This window comes from Candoia aspera, chromosome 1 (assembly GCF_035149785.1).
Source record: "Candoia aspera isolate rCanAsp1 chromosome 1, rCanAsp1.hap2, whole genome shotgun sequence".
Lineage (NCBI taxonomy): Eukaryota > Metazoa > Chordata > Lepidosauria > Squamata > Boidae > Candoia > Candoia aspera.
The window spans coordinates 55,432,619-55,449,363 of NC_086153.1; the positions used below are offsets into that span (position 1 = coordinate 55,432,619).

The 16,745-nt window shown below is 39.2% G+C and overlaps 1 protein-coding gene and 1 pseudogene across 1 annotated transcript in view; both read left to right on the plus strand.

The window, feature by feature from the left end:
* The window catches only part of CAPN13 (calpain 13), a 98,837-nt gene that overhangs the window by 48,342 nt on the left and 33,750 nt on the right, over nucleotides 1-16,745 (plus strand). Inside the window, exons 9-14 of the mRNA XM_063289384.1 lie at nucleotides 722-793; nucleotides 5,444-5,529; nucleotides 9,350-9,424; nucleotides 9,883-10,034; nucleotides 11,790-11,929; nucleotides 16,406-16,417. Of these exons, the coding sequence (XP_063145454.1) occupies nucleotides 722-793; nucleotides 5,444-5,529; nucleotides 9,350-9,424; nucleotides 9,883-10,034; nucleotides 11,790-11,929; nucleotides 16,406-16,417 (537 nt within the window). The remainder of the gene's footprint in view (nucleotides 1-721; nucleotides 794-5,443; nucleotides 5,530-9,349; nucleotides 9,425-9,882; nucleotides 10,035-11,789; nucleotides 11,930-16,405; nucleotides 16,418-16,745) is intronic.
* LOC134488737 (U2 spliceosomal RNA) lies at nucleotides 4,864-4,948 on the plus strand (annotated as a pseudogene).

Below are 16,745 nucleotides of genomic sequence, written 5' to 3' on the forward strand. Positions count from 1 at the left end.
CACCTTATATATATATTTAAAATGCAATTCCATTCTGCCTCTGCTGAATCTGGGTAATACTTTTTTGGGCTAAAACAAACTTTCCCAGGAACAAAAATGAGATCCAGAAATTTACTCTGCCAAAGGGGAAAGTAGATCATCCCTTCTCAAAAGCAGAAGAGGCAAATTAAAATGCATATGCCCTATAGTGCTCTTAAGTAAACCTCTTCTTTTGACTGCTTGCTTGCTTCAAAAATAGGAAGCTTATCAAGCACAGCAGGTGGCAAGTCAAAGCTATTCAGCTGCATTTAGCTTGATTATGCTTATGCCATGTGAGTTCTAGTCCTGCCTTAGGCATGAAAGCAGGCTGGGTGACCTTGGGCCAGTCACTTTCTCTCAGCCCAACTCGGTGCAATGTAGACTAGCCTCCTCATGGTGCACCCCGGCAACATGACTTGTCACGGCTAAATAGTCTACACATCTGGCTGCTGGACCTCACAAGGATTTTCCAGCAAGAAAAGCAACATGAACAAACTGCTATGCCATATGATTAAAAAAAAAATGTTTATGCCATAAGTAGTGCATGTCCTAAGGGGAAGCACCCATAATTTTGGTGGTGGCTGTGCCTCTCCCATGAAAAGATACTCAGATTTTTATTTCCACCAAAATAAAACTATCCAGTTATTTGTTGGACCAAATATAAATGTTTTAGAGAGAGTAAAACTGTTCTTCACCCATTCAGATCCTGAGTAACCAAGTATTGAAGAATGGAATTGTGCAGCAACATGTCTACACTGTTATAGAGGCCAGAGAGGTAAACTAAATAACTCTTCCCTTTCACTAGTTTCTTCTCTTCTAACTGGCAGCTGTCCTACTGCTGTTTCCCCTTTATTTTTGTCAATGCACTGCTTTATGAACCATAGGGCAATATTGTGTGATTTCTTTCCTCACAGTGATTCCACCATTTCAGTCCCGCTTTCCAAAAGTATTCCAAACAAACGTACTTTATGTCAGAGTGAAAAAGTTGATTAATTTAGTCAAGTCCATAGTCAGCCAATTCACTGTTTTCAAGTAAAGGATTAAGAGCTCTAAGCCTGTGGTTAATATTTATTGGTTAAGCCAATGGTACTAAAAAGATAACTTGCTGCTGAAAAAGAAACTCCAGCAAATTTTAAGAGGCTAACAGAGCTCAAATGAATGAAGACATACGTAGGCTCATTCCATTGAGGTAATTGAATTTGAGGCTATCACAAGCAAATTGATTGTGTTCAATGCAGTGAGAACCAGTAAGCTGCTTAGGGTTCATTCTCAGTGTCAGAAGATTTCAGGGGTTGGATACCATATAGTAAAGATGAAGTTCTATAACATAAGTAGATATATTAAGGAGGCTAGCGTGACCTCACAGGACTGGTGATTGACCTGAGAGCAAGGCAGAACCACCTTGCTTCAAGGACAAGCTGTCAAAAGAAGAGTTGCCACAGCAACACTCAAATCTGTAGCTGCAGGTGATTTTGAAAAGGACTGACAAGATTTCCTGAAAAGAGCATGACAGATGCTCCTTTAAGGTATTAATTTAATGAGTCATTGGCCAACTGCCAGCTTTTGCACTTTCATTTAAATGCCTGCATAGAGGCTCCAGAAATATTTTTCATTCTGTTTGTTGAGAGGGCATAAATATTCATGTAATTCAACTGCCAAGAATCAGGCAGTTGCATCAAAAAAATATCCAACCGTATCCCTTTTTCCTATGTAAAGAAATGGGATGCACTCTTACTACCATCATCATCATCATCATCATCATCATCATCATCATCATCATCTACATCTTACTCTTAGGTGTCAGCCAGAGTGATTTCTGTTGGCTTTCTAGGCACCAAGGAAAACAATTCTGTAGCCGATGCCAGTGTAAAATGCATCCTGCAACTCAGCTGCAAAGAAGAGCAAAGCTCTGAAATTTATTTCAATTACAACACAAAAGGCTGGGGGGGGGGTCAAGTTGTGAGACTCAGAGATACTCAGAGGGATAGAAAGTAGGGTTTTTCATTGCCTTCTGCAGGGGGTACAATGGCGTAGCACCACTGCCTGATATCTGCGAGCATGCAGCCTCTTCCCCACTAAGCATGCTCCGGATGTCCACACACGCAGTGTGGCAGTATGTAGGGTAAGAATGTAGAGGTGTAGCAAAGGAGAAAAAAAGTCTCTTTGCTCTGAGCCTTGGAATTACATCCCTCTTGCAAAATCTGTGCATAACAGGCCATTTCTTATGTGAAATGAAACAATTGCCCTCGGTCGATCAGAACACTGAGTACTTCAGTGGACTGATTTTCAGCCATTGTCTGATGGCATACAGTTCAGGCAAGCTGCTGAAGTTAGGCAGGGCTAAATCTAGTCAATGTCTAGGCAAGAAACCAACTGGGTATTCCATGGTCAATCCCTTGATTTCCATTCTATTCCAGAATAAAAATGAGATCTAGTTGTAATAAATGTAGGAGTTTGGTGTTAGAAATCAGCAAGGCTGCTGTTCTGAATGGCATGTCATTTTCATGCACACAGCTTTCATGCAAACAGCCTGTGTTTGGTTCCATAGGTGTGTAATCTCACAGTAAATATCTATTTTTATCAGAAAATTCATCTGCATTGAAAATATATCTTTTTCATATTCTGGATAAACAAAGATCAGACTTTCATGTAATAATGAGAGAGACAGAGAGACAGAAAGAAAGACTGGATGCAATTTAAGTTTTCTGGAAGGTCTACTGCTGAAGCCTCAAAGGTTATTTTCTGTTTGATAGAAAACTTAATAGAATTATACATCCCTTAAAGGATAATAAAACCACATCCAGTGACAGCCACCCAAGAAATGTGGGTTATTCTATACAGCTCAGGCTCAAGATCTGCTTCGCAGTTTACAGAGGGTCAAAATTTTGGAACAGGATGAAAAAGTCATTTATTTACTTACAAGGCTTATTCTTCCCAAGCACATGCCTTTGCCTTTCCCAGATATTAATACCATCTTCTCCAGAGCAGATCAATTTAGCCAGAGGAAATAATCCAACAATTGTAAAAGAAAGCAAAGGAGTTATTGCGGTTAAGAGGATCAGAATGAGGTTCGTGCTCATCCCACCACAGACATCTTTTCTATCCACAATGACAAGGGAAGAGGTCTCGGAAGACAGTGACTTTATCTAATCTTCTGGTATTCCTTCCACCAGCAGCAGTGAGCTTACCCATTCATATGAGATACAGAACTGATCTGGCTTTCCACAGAGGGAGAGAAGGGCATAGGGGCGACAATAGCTCTTGACACCCGTTGTCTTGCATATATCTTGATCTAGAGTTAAGCAGCCAAATATGTTACGATGACCAGTTTCAGTTCTGAAGGAGCCTTTCACAAAGTGGCTTCTAGTGGGTTCTCTCCTAGACGTGTGGGTCATGGGTCATGGAAAGAAGAGTGCTACAGTAGACGGCTGGGTCTGAGAGATGTACTTCACGAGCCTTATGGGAAATTAAAATAGCAAACCCAGTTGGCTAGTTTAATTATCAGTGTTCACAGATGTCACTACAACACTGACACCTCTCTCTCAGACCCTTCCCACCCACACTGCATAACATCGCATACAGATGTGATATAGTTAGTGAAAGTTCAATCCCCTGTGAGAAAGAATGGTAACCAATGTATTTTAATGTTCCTTTGCATTTGCATAGAGCACTGTTTGGAAGCCAAGAATGATATCAGTGTTGTGCAGAATATATGATTAAACAGATAATGATATTCATACACTATTATGATTTAATATATTCCCTTTAAACATAAAGGCTTTAATTATTATAATGACTTTGCTTAAGCCATAAACTTTTATGATTAAAGTGATGCATTAACCACTGGCCCCATACCAGGAACTACACTAGATGATACTTATCTACCAATTATTACTCTATATAGAGGTGAGAACCTCAAGATATTCTCAGATTATTCTAATCAATCCTCCCCCCGCCCCCCCAAAAAAGATTGAAGGATTTAGTTTATATGTAAAAGTCCATTTTTCCTCACTGTATGATAGGATTATACTGAGAAAATTAACGTGAAACAGCCTGTACATGGATATGCTGTACATCAATTTCTGAGTTACAAAATGGTGGCATTGCAGTTATATAAGTTGCTGGCTCATGCTGGTCACTCTCCATGCAGTGTCATCATAGGCTGAAATAATGCTGAGTTAAGAGCGGAGGTGGAAGCAACTCAGGTCCATGGCTGAATTAGCTATAAGAACAAGGGGGAAAATGATGGTTATTTTTTAGAGAATGGAATGCCTGAAATCTGGGTTTATTTTTTTTTCCTTTAGCATTTATTACTGACATTCTATCATATATATCTTAAGCAAAACAATTCAGTGACTTATATGAAAAAAGATCTTCTAATGACCTTGAAGGAGACCTTTTTGGCAATTAGTATAGAGTTAGAAGAAAATATATTCCAAGTCTGAACAGATAGCACTTAGAGACTGAGACAGAGATATTAATATCCAACTGAGAGTCAAATCCAGAATTCAGTAAATATTCCAAGATGACAGGCCTCTTAGATGTATTATATACAGTATCTCCCTGGAAGCTTTTTGTGTTTTTAATTTATTCATAACTGGAAGTACATAAAGCAATACCTCCTAAAAGAAGCTTTATGATTCTTCTAGAGGTCTGCATGTTACCCAAGGTCCAAACTAAAATTTTCATAAATCTATAGAATAGAACAGAACAGAACAGAACAGAACAGAACAGAACAGAACTTTATTGATTATTCAATTGACCATATCAATAGGATGGGCATCAGCCACTTTAAAATATAAAATATAGAATGTAATACCATAAAACAGATAAAATACAGTAAGATAGGCTTCTCGGCCTTTTGGCTAAGATCAAGTGTAGTATCTGTTCATAAGTCTATAGCTTACTTTTATTTTTGTAAGAAATGTTTGTTTGTTTGTTTGATTGATTGATTGATTGATTATGTGCCATCAAGTCAGTGTTATTCTTAGAGACCACAGAGATATATTTTCTCCAGGATAATCTGTTCCTAACCTGGTCCTTCAGGTCTTCCATTAGTGCACTCATCGCCGCTGTAACTGAGCCCATCTACCTTACTTCTAGTTGTCCTCTTCTTTTTCTTTTCGGTAATAAATGTTAAAATGAAGAACAAGGACTCATTTATAAATGTGGTCTAGAAGTATCCTTGGAATCAGGACTGATTCTGATAAGATTTGACATTCTGAATACGGTGATATAATGAGCTGAGCTCTAAACTGTCCCTGTTCAGAAAAGGATTTCTATAGCAGGGTCACATCATCCATCTTTAACTTAAAATAGTTCAATAGCTATCCACCCAAATATAAAAGGAAATATATCTGTATGTCTTTTCTCTCAGGCCAAATACGTAAAGTTATGATGTTTGCCCCTCCTATCTTTTTAACAGGTTCCTTACATGGATGGGAAAGAAGATTTAATCAAACTATGGAATCCTTGGGGCTCTGTGGAATGGAATGGAGCTTGGAGTGATCAGTATGATTTTGCAACCTTTTATTTCTTAAGGAGGCTGACTCTCTTGAGGTCTTGGAATGAGAACACTCTTTTAAGTGTTAGCATGTAGGGACTTGGCATAACAATGCTTTTGTAAGAACTAATCAGCTAACCCAAGGATCAGCATTTCATGCTCTGCATTAAAATTCAAGGAATCCTAAGACATTTCCATTCCATTTGTCTTCACTTAGCTTATGCCAGATCTTACCACTTTTGATTAATTGTCCCCTCCCCCAAAATTAAATTGTTACTGCAATTTGCACTTAGAGGCAAATTTAAATTGGATAGATGACAACTTTTGTGTAATCTATCTATACAAAGCCCCAGCCAATGTGGTCTGTGGCCAAGGTTACAGAAGTCATGAAGCCAAATCATCTAAAGGGTCCCAAGCTGGAGACTGAACTATCAGCTGCCTAAAATGCGTGGAATGCAGCTGTAGAAGCCGAGGTCTTCTCTGTTGTTGCCACCACCACCATCTCTGGCAAGGGGATGATAGGAGGTGCCAAGGAAAGCATCATGACAGCTGCCATTGCTGCCAGCAAGACCACAGACAGTAGGAAATCTATTATTTATAAATATAAGTTAAAAATGTGGGAGGAGAGGAAACCAACATTGCAACCTGCCACCGTAGTAAATAGTCCATCTCGGCTGCTAAAATCATTTGCAAAATTACAGCTTGGAGAAACTGAAATAGCTCCCTTTAGCCTTGCCAACTATTCAATTTTGGCAGGTTATCGTCTGGTCCTAATTTCAGACATTGTATAGTATTTTCCTTCATCACATTTAGAAACAATTTGCTAGAATTACCCTGGGTTCAATCCAAAAAATAAAAAAACAAAACAAAACAAAAAAGCACGATTATGTCTCATTGCTTTCCATGGGAATAATTTTGCATGATTTTATTGATATCAGTAAAACTTATTAAACAAAAACTTAATGGATTGTGATTTTTCCCTAGTGCTCTATGCAGAAAACAGAGAATGGTCAAGTTGGATAACATGCACCATTTTCTGGTTTTAAGATCTGGGAACAATATTAAAGTTTTGTAGCTTCTTTTCTATTGGTGCTACTAATAGAACTCTTGCTGAAATAAAATGTCCTTGAAAATATTGCTGGAGCTCACTTAACTTCTACAGCCATATTCAAAAGTTAAAGCCTAATCTGGATTCCATTGAAATTTTGGTGAAGCCGTCTTAAGTTGTGTGAATCAATACAGTTATTGATTCATGCCTAGCTCATGCTAAGGAGACAACACAATTATCACTTAATTATAAAATTGCAGCTTGGGAATTAACACAGTTAGATAGCTAATTCTCTGTAATGAGTTTGCTGAGAAGTAATATCAGAAGTCAGAGATGGAAAGAATTATTTTCTTAATAAAGAGCCCATCCAAGACTATTCTCTAACCAGTGGGAACATTTCCATTGACCTTAATTGAACCTGACCTGCATTTCAAGCATCCTAGTGTGTAAAAGCATATACTCAGTTCTTGATGATGGTAGACCTTTTATTCCCAGCAAGTCCAGTTCAGATTCATCAGTGACTAGTCCATGACTGACCTGCACTAACATAACATGTCAATTTTTTAAAAAAATCACTCCTTTTCAGTTTCTGTCTGGATTCTGAATTTCTTAATTACAGTATATAGTAAGGGTTCCCAAGTACATTCAAAATGCTCATTTGTTCATTTTTCGATGCCAAAATTTTGTATTGAGAACCACACATGCACAGCTACATACAGTATATCTTTGGGTTCTATGATGGTTTTGGTTGACTTTCATCAATGGGCACATGTAAACACAGGTAAATCAGTAATAGGCTTCTTCAGTCCTTTACTCTCCTCCATTTACTGTGATCCATATGATAACCATAGATTCAACATTCTTAATATGATAGCAACGTGAGTTGCATCAAGCTTCTTTTTCACTGGTATTTTTCCAGATCAGTTGCACACCACTCCTCAGTGCCTAAACCAGAATCTTGGTATGAACATACAGTCACGTAAGCATGGTTTGCTTAGCAATGTTTTGACAGTGACCACAAGATTAAAATAGGAGGCAAATATGCAAATGAACTGAAGAAACTGCAGCTCCATTTCTTCAAATAATCTTAGATTTGTGGAACTGGGAGTCCAGAGGAAAGGAACCGAGTGCAGAGTGAATCCACATAGAGGTAGTCTTTGGGTTACGACCACTTGTTCAGCAACTATTCAAAGTTGTGACAGCACTGACGAGTGGTACTTACAAACAGTCCTTGAAGTTCTGGCCATTGCAGCACCCCGCAGTCACATAATCGCAATCTGGGCACTCAGTGCCTGGTTTGCGATTACATCAGAGCGAGCCGCATGATCACGATTTCTGACGTTCCCTGACAGCTTCCCACAAGCAAAGTCAATGGGGAAGCCAGCAGGAAGTTGGAAGTCACTCCTGCTCCCACCACTTTTTCACCTACCTGTGCTCTGCCTGCAGCACCTGCACACCTGCCTGCACTCCGGAGCACTTGCCTGGGGTACCCCCACCTCCCAGCGGCACCTGTGCACCTGCCCATGCTCCAGAGCACCTGCCTGAAGCACCCCGCCCCCTCATGGTTCCCACGAACCTGCCTGCACTTTGAAGCACCTCCCCACGCCCCCCCCCCCACATCTCTATGGCACCCGTACACCCGCCAGCCTGCTCGCCTGGGTCTCCCACCTCTTCCCGCTTAACAACCTGTGCGGTCGTGGGGTTACAATGGCAACCAAGACTGCTGGTATTGCCAGTGCTAAGTGACATGGTCATGTGATGTCGCACTTTATGACCGCATCACTTGGGGACAGAAATTCCAGTCCCAAATGTCGTTCTAACCTGAGGACTACCTGTAACGGTAAAGGACTTGAGAGATCCATTCATTCTTTCAAGAAATGGGAGAAAACTGCCCTAAAGAGCACCTGTTACCCAGCAATTTGTCTAATATATGTTGTCCTGACAGGATTATACTTTGCGACTTCATTACATCATTTGCAGGAATCAGCACAATGGAGAACTGAGCAGGGACTGCCATTGTTGTTAACTCTATTGCTTGGAACAATTGGTTAGGATGTATTTGCATCAGCTCTATTTTCCAGGATCTATTTTATTCATCAGATTCACTTCTGGGTTTTGTTGTGGAAAGCTGACTATCTCATTAGAGAAGAACTCTCTTCCCCTGCAATTATCCTTGCAATTTTGTTGTAAAGGTCACACTAGCATTAGAAGCAGCGGAATGAAGGAAACTGAACCCAGTAATAAGAATAGTTTCACAAACCCTAGTAGTAAAGCAGGCCAAACTCATGGCAAGTTACGACGAAATACATTAATCGACTTAAATCTTTTTGCACATAAGAAATCCAAAATAAAAAGCATATTTGCGGGGGGGGGGGGCATTTTCTTTGGTGCAATTCTCTGACATTAGGGCTTCAACTTTTAGATGTGAATTGGTACATAGAGAGTACCAATTTGAGGAACCCTCCCATAGAGAGTCAATCTATCCTTTTTTTCTGTCCTAAGTGAAACAGTCTTGATCAGAAGAATAACAACTAGATTAATATGGTACTTGTAAAAAGCACCGTGCTTGGAACTGGACCCTGTCAGGTAGCTTTATTTGCTCTTATTGAGAAGAGCAAGAGGTGCAGAAACTGCTACTCAAGTGCCACATCAAGGGGAAAAGGTGTGTTGGTGCCTAAAATCATAATGGAGAGATACGTGAAATGGTCTATGAGCTACTGTTACAATGACAAGGCAATTGGTATCTTCCATGTGATATATCATTTTGTTCTCTTTTACAGATCTGTGGAGTGGGATCGAGTCCCTCAACAATTCAAGACAGAATTCTATGTGAAGAGGGCTGATGGTGAATTCTGGTATTGTTACATTCATGAAATAGGTTTTTATGGATTTCTCTGTGCTTTTGATTGAATACTGGAAAGCTTTATATATGTATATGTGTTCTACAGTTCCTGATTCTTACTATAGATTAATAGATATGGTTGCACTCTGTAAATAATTTTGTAGGAGTAGAATCTGCAACTTACAGACCGTTGTCCACAAAAGCTTTCAAGTAGCTTTGTTAGCTTAGTTACTGTATATTCATGCAAATTCTATTTTTCATTAAAACAAACATTTCCAGTTCTCATAGCACCAGAACTAGAATTGAAATTATGATTAATATTGGAGAGGGGCAGTGAGGAGTTTGAACGAAGTAGGAATGTGAAAAACTTGCACACTAGGAAATTTTTTAGGCTTCTAAAAATAGCAAATGAACACTAGAAATGATAACTAACATCTGCCTGCAGCCCAAAACCACGTTCTCTTTTCTCAGGATGTCATTTAAAGATTTCAGAGACAATTTTTCATACCTGTTTGTTTGCGATAACATGCCCACATTCCTGGATTTTGGTGAGGAGAGCAATACTTCTTGGTCTATGGTTCAATATAGCAACCAATTCTCTCCAGAAGGGAGCAACTATCCAAGTAAGTAGCCTCAGGTAGTGAGTTGATATCCTAACTCATTTTCATATAAGTATCATGTTTAGCAATATTCTAGTTACATGACAAATTTGGAGATGGGTAACTTTTTGCCCAGTATGTAATAGAAATTATAGTCTCTGCAGTGTCTCTTGAGTTTTGATTTAGATTACAGGTAGTCCTCATTTGTCAGCAGTAATTGGGACTGGGAACAGCATCATTAAGTGATGTGGACATAAGGCGTGATGTCACGTGACCATACCAACTTATGACAGCAGTTCTGGCAATCCCAATTGCCGTTAGATGAATCCTGCTCTGTCGCAGTGTCCCACGGTCATGTGATCACCATTTGCAACCTCCTGCTGGCTTCCCCATTGACTTTGCTTGTTGGAAGCCACAGTGAAGGTTGCAAATGGTGATCAGGTGACTGCAGGACGCTGTGACATGGTAATTGTGAGCTGGTTGCTGAGTGCCCAAATTGTGATCACATGGCCACGAGGATGCTGCGATGGCTGCAACTATGAGGACCTGTCGTACATATCCCTCATTCAGTGCTGTTTAACTTTGGTCACTGAACAAGTGGATGTTAAACAAAGACTACCTGTATTTAGAACAATGTTTAAAACAGACATCAATATGGCCAGTTAGAAGTGGCTTGAATTTCTAGATACACTTATTTGGAAAAAAAAATGATAATGACAATAACAATCATCATTTTAACTGATTATGTGCCATCAGATTGCTGTTGACTCTTAGCAACCACATCATTGTAAGCGAGACAAAATGTAAAGCAGGGACTTCTTAAATCATAATTCAGTGTTTTGCAATGCAATCATATGCAAGTCTACACAAAGGTAAGACACATTAATGTCACTGGGGCTTATTGGCAAATGAGAATTGCAGTCTTAGTTACCTTTATATTATCTCCAAGTATTTGTCATTTACATTTAGATTTGTTATTTACCTTCGAAATAGAGGAATAACATTTCACACGCAAGTGTTTATCATGAAAAATATTTATATATTGTATACAACATGAAATATTTACTCTATAGTATTGCTATTCTTTAACAAAGATCAGCTTACCCAAAGCTAATAAATAGTCTTCCATTTAATCAAGCTTATAACATTTACAACATGCGAATGTATAATCTGTATGTATCCACCTTGATGTAAGTCTCATTGAATTTAATGGAGCCAGAGCTTTGCAGAGAGAATATCTGTTTCAATTTCTGAATTTTCTAGCTAGCTGGGGCTGGGAAGCTGTTTTCAGTCAATGGAGACAATATTGTGTTTGATGGGCCAGTGGTCTATGTCAATATATGACAGTTTTCTGTGTTACTATTCCTTGCCAAGGTTACTGAGAATTTCATGCTTCATTTCAGCAATGCTACAGTACACATGTTACTGTTCAAAGGGATATTGTGGCTATATCAGAATATATTTCCATGATGCTCATTAATCAAAGCTTATTCTGCCTAGGAAGTCTCCTAGATAAGACGGCATTATTCTTACAAACATGCATCTGAGAACTTCTCAAAATTTTAACTAATGGAATGCCTGATCTCCTCTGATAGCATTGGATAGTGGCCTGCTAGAGCTAAATACCAATTGGGAGATGCTGTATCCACTTGCCTTTATCTAAAGACCTTGTATATATAAGAATATGGTACATCAGGTAATTGTAACATAGAAGATGAGAATGAAAGAAGGTTTTGATCAAGTCTGAGTTGTATTACTGTGTCTGATAATCCACAATAGGTGCTCTTTCAAGAAATCATCAATATTCCATCAAAGTTCCAGAGTTTATGATGAGAAAAAACAATGTTGTAGTAGCATTGACACAAAGACCTGCAAATAACTCACGGGAGCTGGGGTCTATAGGTTTCCGGATAGAAAAGGTGAGTAAGAGCAATTAGAAGTATGAAATACTGTCTCCCTTTCCCCACCCCCATGGCACACTTGGTTGAACTAGGAGATGTTTTGCCTTTTTTGAGGCCTCACCAGCTACTGACTATGCCAGAAGAGGCTTCCGTACATACACACTTATGCAAAAGCCTCTTCTGGCTTCTTGAATTACCAGCTAAAGACTCAAAGCTGTACAATATTATGAGGGAAGCAAAAAAACTGCTCCTCCTTTCAGTGGAGAAAAAGGGGGAGAGGAATCCTAGAGGTGAGAAGGGTGATGAGGCAAGAGTTCCCATCAGTGAGAAGCTATCCCATCCTGCTGTTCTAGAGAAAGCACTGCAAAGCTGTCTAGATGTTTCATCTGAGGGAAAGCTGGGGCAATTCACTATTGGAGTTTGGGATTCAGCTTTCTTTGAACAGGTAAATCCTGACAGAGTTACGAGAAAGGGTAAGAAATGGTGCCAAACATGGACTGGTGCTGTGATTACAGGTAGTCCTCATTTAGCAACCACAACTGGGACCGGCAACTTGGTTGTTAAGCAAAGCCATCACTAAGTGAAACTGCTACTGTGTTTATGATCTTGCTTCAACTTTCCTTTGCTTTACAGACCTGTGAAGGTCATAAATGCAAGGATTGATCCTTTTTTCCATTATCATTACTTTTTCATCACCATCATAACTGCAAATGGACATTGTCTGAGTCAGTCACTAAATGAAGACTACCTGTATAGACTCTGGTCTTCTGACAGTTTGGTCCAAAACAAGGTACCACTTTTTTTTTCTGTGGTGTGCCAAGCAAAGAACATTTAAATTTAATTGCAATAACTTTCTAATAAATAAATCCACTTCAAGCATCACCAAAGAGAAGTACTCTTCTGAAACTTTGCACAGCCCTACCAGTTTCCTGTTGGTTTTTAATTTCCAACTGCTTAGCTTTCATTGTTTTTTCCTCTGTTAGAAGGAAAGGGGTTGTATCCTCCCAGAATGGGTAGCAAGCAGGGTTGATGAGAGGGGGAGAGAAACTTTTAACCACCCCGCTTCTGAAAACAAGCTTTACCACCCTTCTTCCCAACACCACCAGCAGTCCTAGTCTAGAGAAGGCAAGGAGGCTGTGTGCGGAAAGAGAAAGTGTGTGTGTGCATTTATACCGGCTGCATCTATGACTGTCTTACTTCGTAGCAGTCCCATCCACTGAAATCGCCTCTGAAGAGATTTGTAATGAGGGATGCAGCCTCTGCTCTAACAACCTTCTCTGCCTTAGTCTTTTAATCTACTTCTACAGACCTCAGGATACTCCTCCGTGTGCTTTCTACGTAGAATCACAGGGTTGGAGGGGACCAGGAAGTCTTCTAGTCCAACCCCCTGCCCAAGCAAGAGTCCTCAGACCATCCGGGACAAATGGTTGTCCAATCTTTTCTTGAAAACCTCCAGCAATGAAGCACCCACAACTCCGGGAGGCAAGCTGTCCCTCTGCTACCTCCCTCTTATTTCTGAATAGCCCTGTCTGATTGTGCAAATCCAGTAAACACTCAGCTACTGGTCATTTTGAGAGCACCAGTTGTTCAAACTCATTTCTTGCAACTCCTGTAGAGAGTCAGATCTGAATTAAATCTTTATAGCCTAGCCTGTGAGACCGGCTGCAAATATGTAGTTATTTCAGCTTCATATGATTCTCAGAAAGATAAATTGCCCTTTTCTTGGAGGTGGAAATGTTCTACATGTGCATGCGAATACTCCTAGGAATAGAAATCTGACCTTAGCAAGGATTAGTGGAGCAGGTTTTATAACCATTACAGAAAAGGCATTTATTTACCAGAAATGCATTAAAGAGGTACACAAAGGCTAGCACTTAGCTAGATATAGCCTACCAGGAGATTTCAAGAGCTTGCGCTCTCTGTGCATGCAGAAAGAAGTGACTTCAGATTACCAGTCTCTTAGATCAGTCTTTCTCAACCTTGGCAACTTTAAGATGTGAGGATTCCAACTCCCAGAATTCTCCAGCCAGTTGGATGGGGAATGCTGGCTGGGGAATTCTGGGAGTTGAAGTCCACAGATCTTAAAGTTGCCAAGGTTGAGAAACCCTGTCTTAGACAAACTGCCTGCAGAACGGTAGGCGAAGAGGGGCACAGAGTAAATCCTTAACTCTCTATCTACATTGCACTGCCCCCTTGTGGTTAGTAGGTCCTGAAGAGTCAGCACCAGTAAATTTGCACCTCCAAGACCTTAACCACGGGACTTCACCAAACATGCAAAAACTCAAGCCCTGAAGACTGTAAAACTTGTCACTCACAAAGGAGACAAAGTCTTTACTTGCAGGAGGGTGTATATAATGGTAATGGTATTTGTTTGTTCGTTTTTTTTCTATATAGCTCTAACAGCAAAACATTTTAATCAGCAGTTAGCAAAGGGTTATTGATATCCATTCATTTGGATAGTGTTTCACTGTATTTGCAAAAATAATATTTCATTACTGCGTTATCTAAATGATTAATTTCTTTATAATTATTTTTGATAAGGATTTTTTTAACCTGGCAAACATATTTTTTAATTCTTTCCCTCACATTTAAGTCATAAATCAATATGAAAGTAGTAGATTTTTAAAAATAAGCTATTTAAATCATACAGATATTTTTAAACAGCTGCTATAAAACTAACAAAGGGGACTTCATTTAAAACCAGATAGATTTTGAGGAAACCAAGAACAACCTTGATAAGAGATTAAATAACAAAAGAACCAATAGAAATGAAATCTTGCATATGAAATGAATGGAGGTATTAATAAAGTTTCATGTTGTTCCATTTGCTTATGCAGTGTATTAAAATATAACAGTGAGATTCTAGATATAAAAAAGAGTTTGCAAGAAGGAGAAAGAAAGAAGCTGCACAGAATAAACAGGAAATGTTTTCTGATCCAAGAAATTGTAATTAGCATTAAATAATTAATTAGACAATCAATATAGTTAATTTATTCATTAAGCCCAAATTTAAAATGTGTGATTTTAATTAGATTTTAACTGGACTATCTCCTAAAAGGATCTTCACTACTGAGAGCATTCTGATAATATGCCACAGCTGAGGTTTCCAGACCAATTCAGGTTTTTTCCCTAAACCACTGTAACCAGCCTATACTAAATTACAGTTTAGGCTTACTAGTTGGGAGATTACTACAGTTAAATACCAGGAAAGCCCTTTGAAAATCCTGTGACAGAAGGGGTTTATTATAAACAATAGTTTGTGTGAATAGACCCAGTACATATACGAACAAGGTGTGTTGGCTTATCCATGCAAAACAAGAATCTCACAAAAATAGAGTCCCCCCATCACATATAGAGAGCTTTCACCTAGGTAGATTTGAGATAGATAGATAGATAGATAGATAGATAGATAGATAGATAGATATGGGTCTGCCTTAGATTATCATCTACTTCCATATTTGGAAATCTTCCAGGAGCCAGGTGTCCACAAGGGATAAGGCCAGGAGCAAAACTGTCAATATTAATGTGTGCAGGAACAGAATATTCTCATACTGTGTTGTTGTTAGACCTTCATATACTTCTTCTTGTGCTCCTTCATCAGCCCTTTTGCAATCCTCAACTTCTCCAAGATTATGGAGTCAAAAATCTAATAGGAAGCTACCCATTTTTATGTCACATTAAAGCTCTGCAAGATTGAACATAGTTATTTTGTATTAAAAGAGCTACCTAATATCCAACAGCCCCCTGCCATTTTTTTTAAAGCCCCAAATCACTGCAATCTTGCAGTCACTGGAAAAAATGCACTTCCCAGAGGAATAATATTGCCTACTCTCAATATCAACTGCAGTTTGCATGTGTTTCTGGGTTGGACCATATTGTTCATGCAGTGGCCTGAACATTTAGAGAATGTGGTTCATTGCTACAAAGAATCCCATCTTGTTTCCTTCTACATGTATAAAATCTGAATAGATTGTCATATAATGAGAGGGCATGTCAGTGCAGTTGGGATCATAAGTAATGAAACCAGCGTTAACATGTATTCATATATAAACGCTATTCTTCCTTCTTCTTAGTCTATACAATATTATCACCATCCCTTTGAGGTAAGAAATTTTTCTTCTTGCCCATTATACAAATAATAAATCATACAATTATAATCAATATCGGCTCAGACCTGATGATAGCAGTGCTATCTTTGCCATGACAACAGTAATTTCCACAGGCACAGTGGCACATGGCATCACATAAGAACACAAATTGGAAGCTGACATTCATTGTGTGTGTCATCCTAACTAGTAAAAGCCTTTCTGGATCAGAAGAAAGGTATATACTGTATGAACAACACTATTAGCACTAAGTGGGGTGAAAGGGGCAGCATTCTACAACAAGGGAAGGATAACTCAAGGGAAGAATTGTGGTAATTATAATATCATAGATACTTATTCTCAAATCGTATGCTTAATGTGCTTTTCTTCTTCTCTTCTTCTATTTTAGGATGAGCTACAGGTATGTCCCTTCCACTTTTTCCTGAATTATCAGTGTGTGTGTGTGTGCGTGCCTGCCTTCAAGTCAGCGTTGACTCCTGGCAACTGCTTGGACTGGTCCCTGCAGTTTTCTTGGCAAGGTTTTTCAGAAGTAGTTTGCCATTGCTTTCTTCCTAGGGCAGAGAGAAAGTGACTGGCCAAGGTCACCGAACTGCATTTGTGCCTAAGACGGGGCTAGAACTCACAGTCTCCCAGTTTCTGGCCTGGTGCCTTAACCACTGCACCAAACTGGCTTTCTGAATTATCAGTAATTTGGTTCAAACTTTTCATCAGATCAGTAACTATTCAGT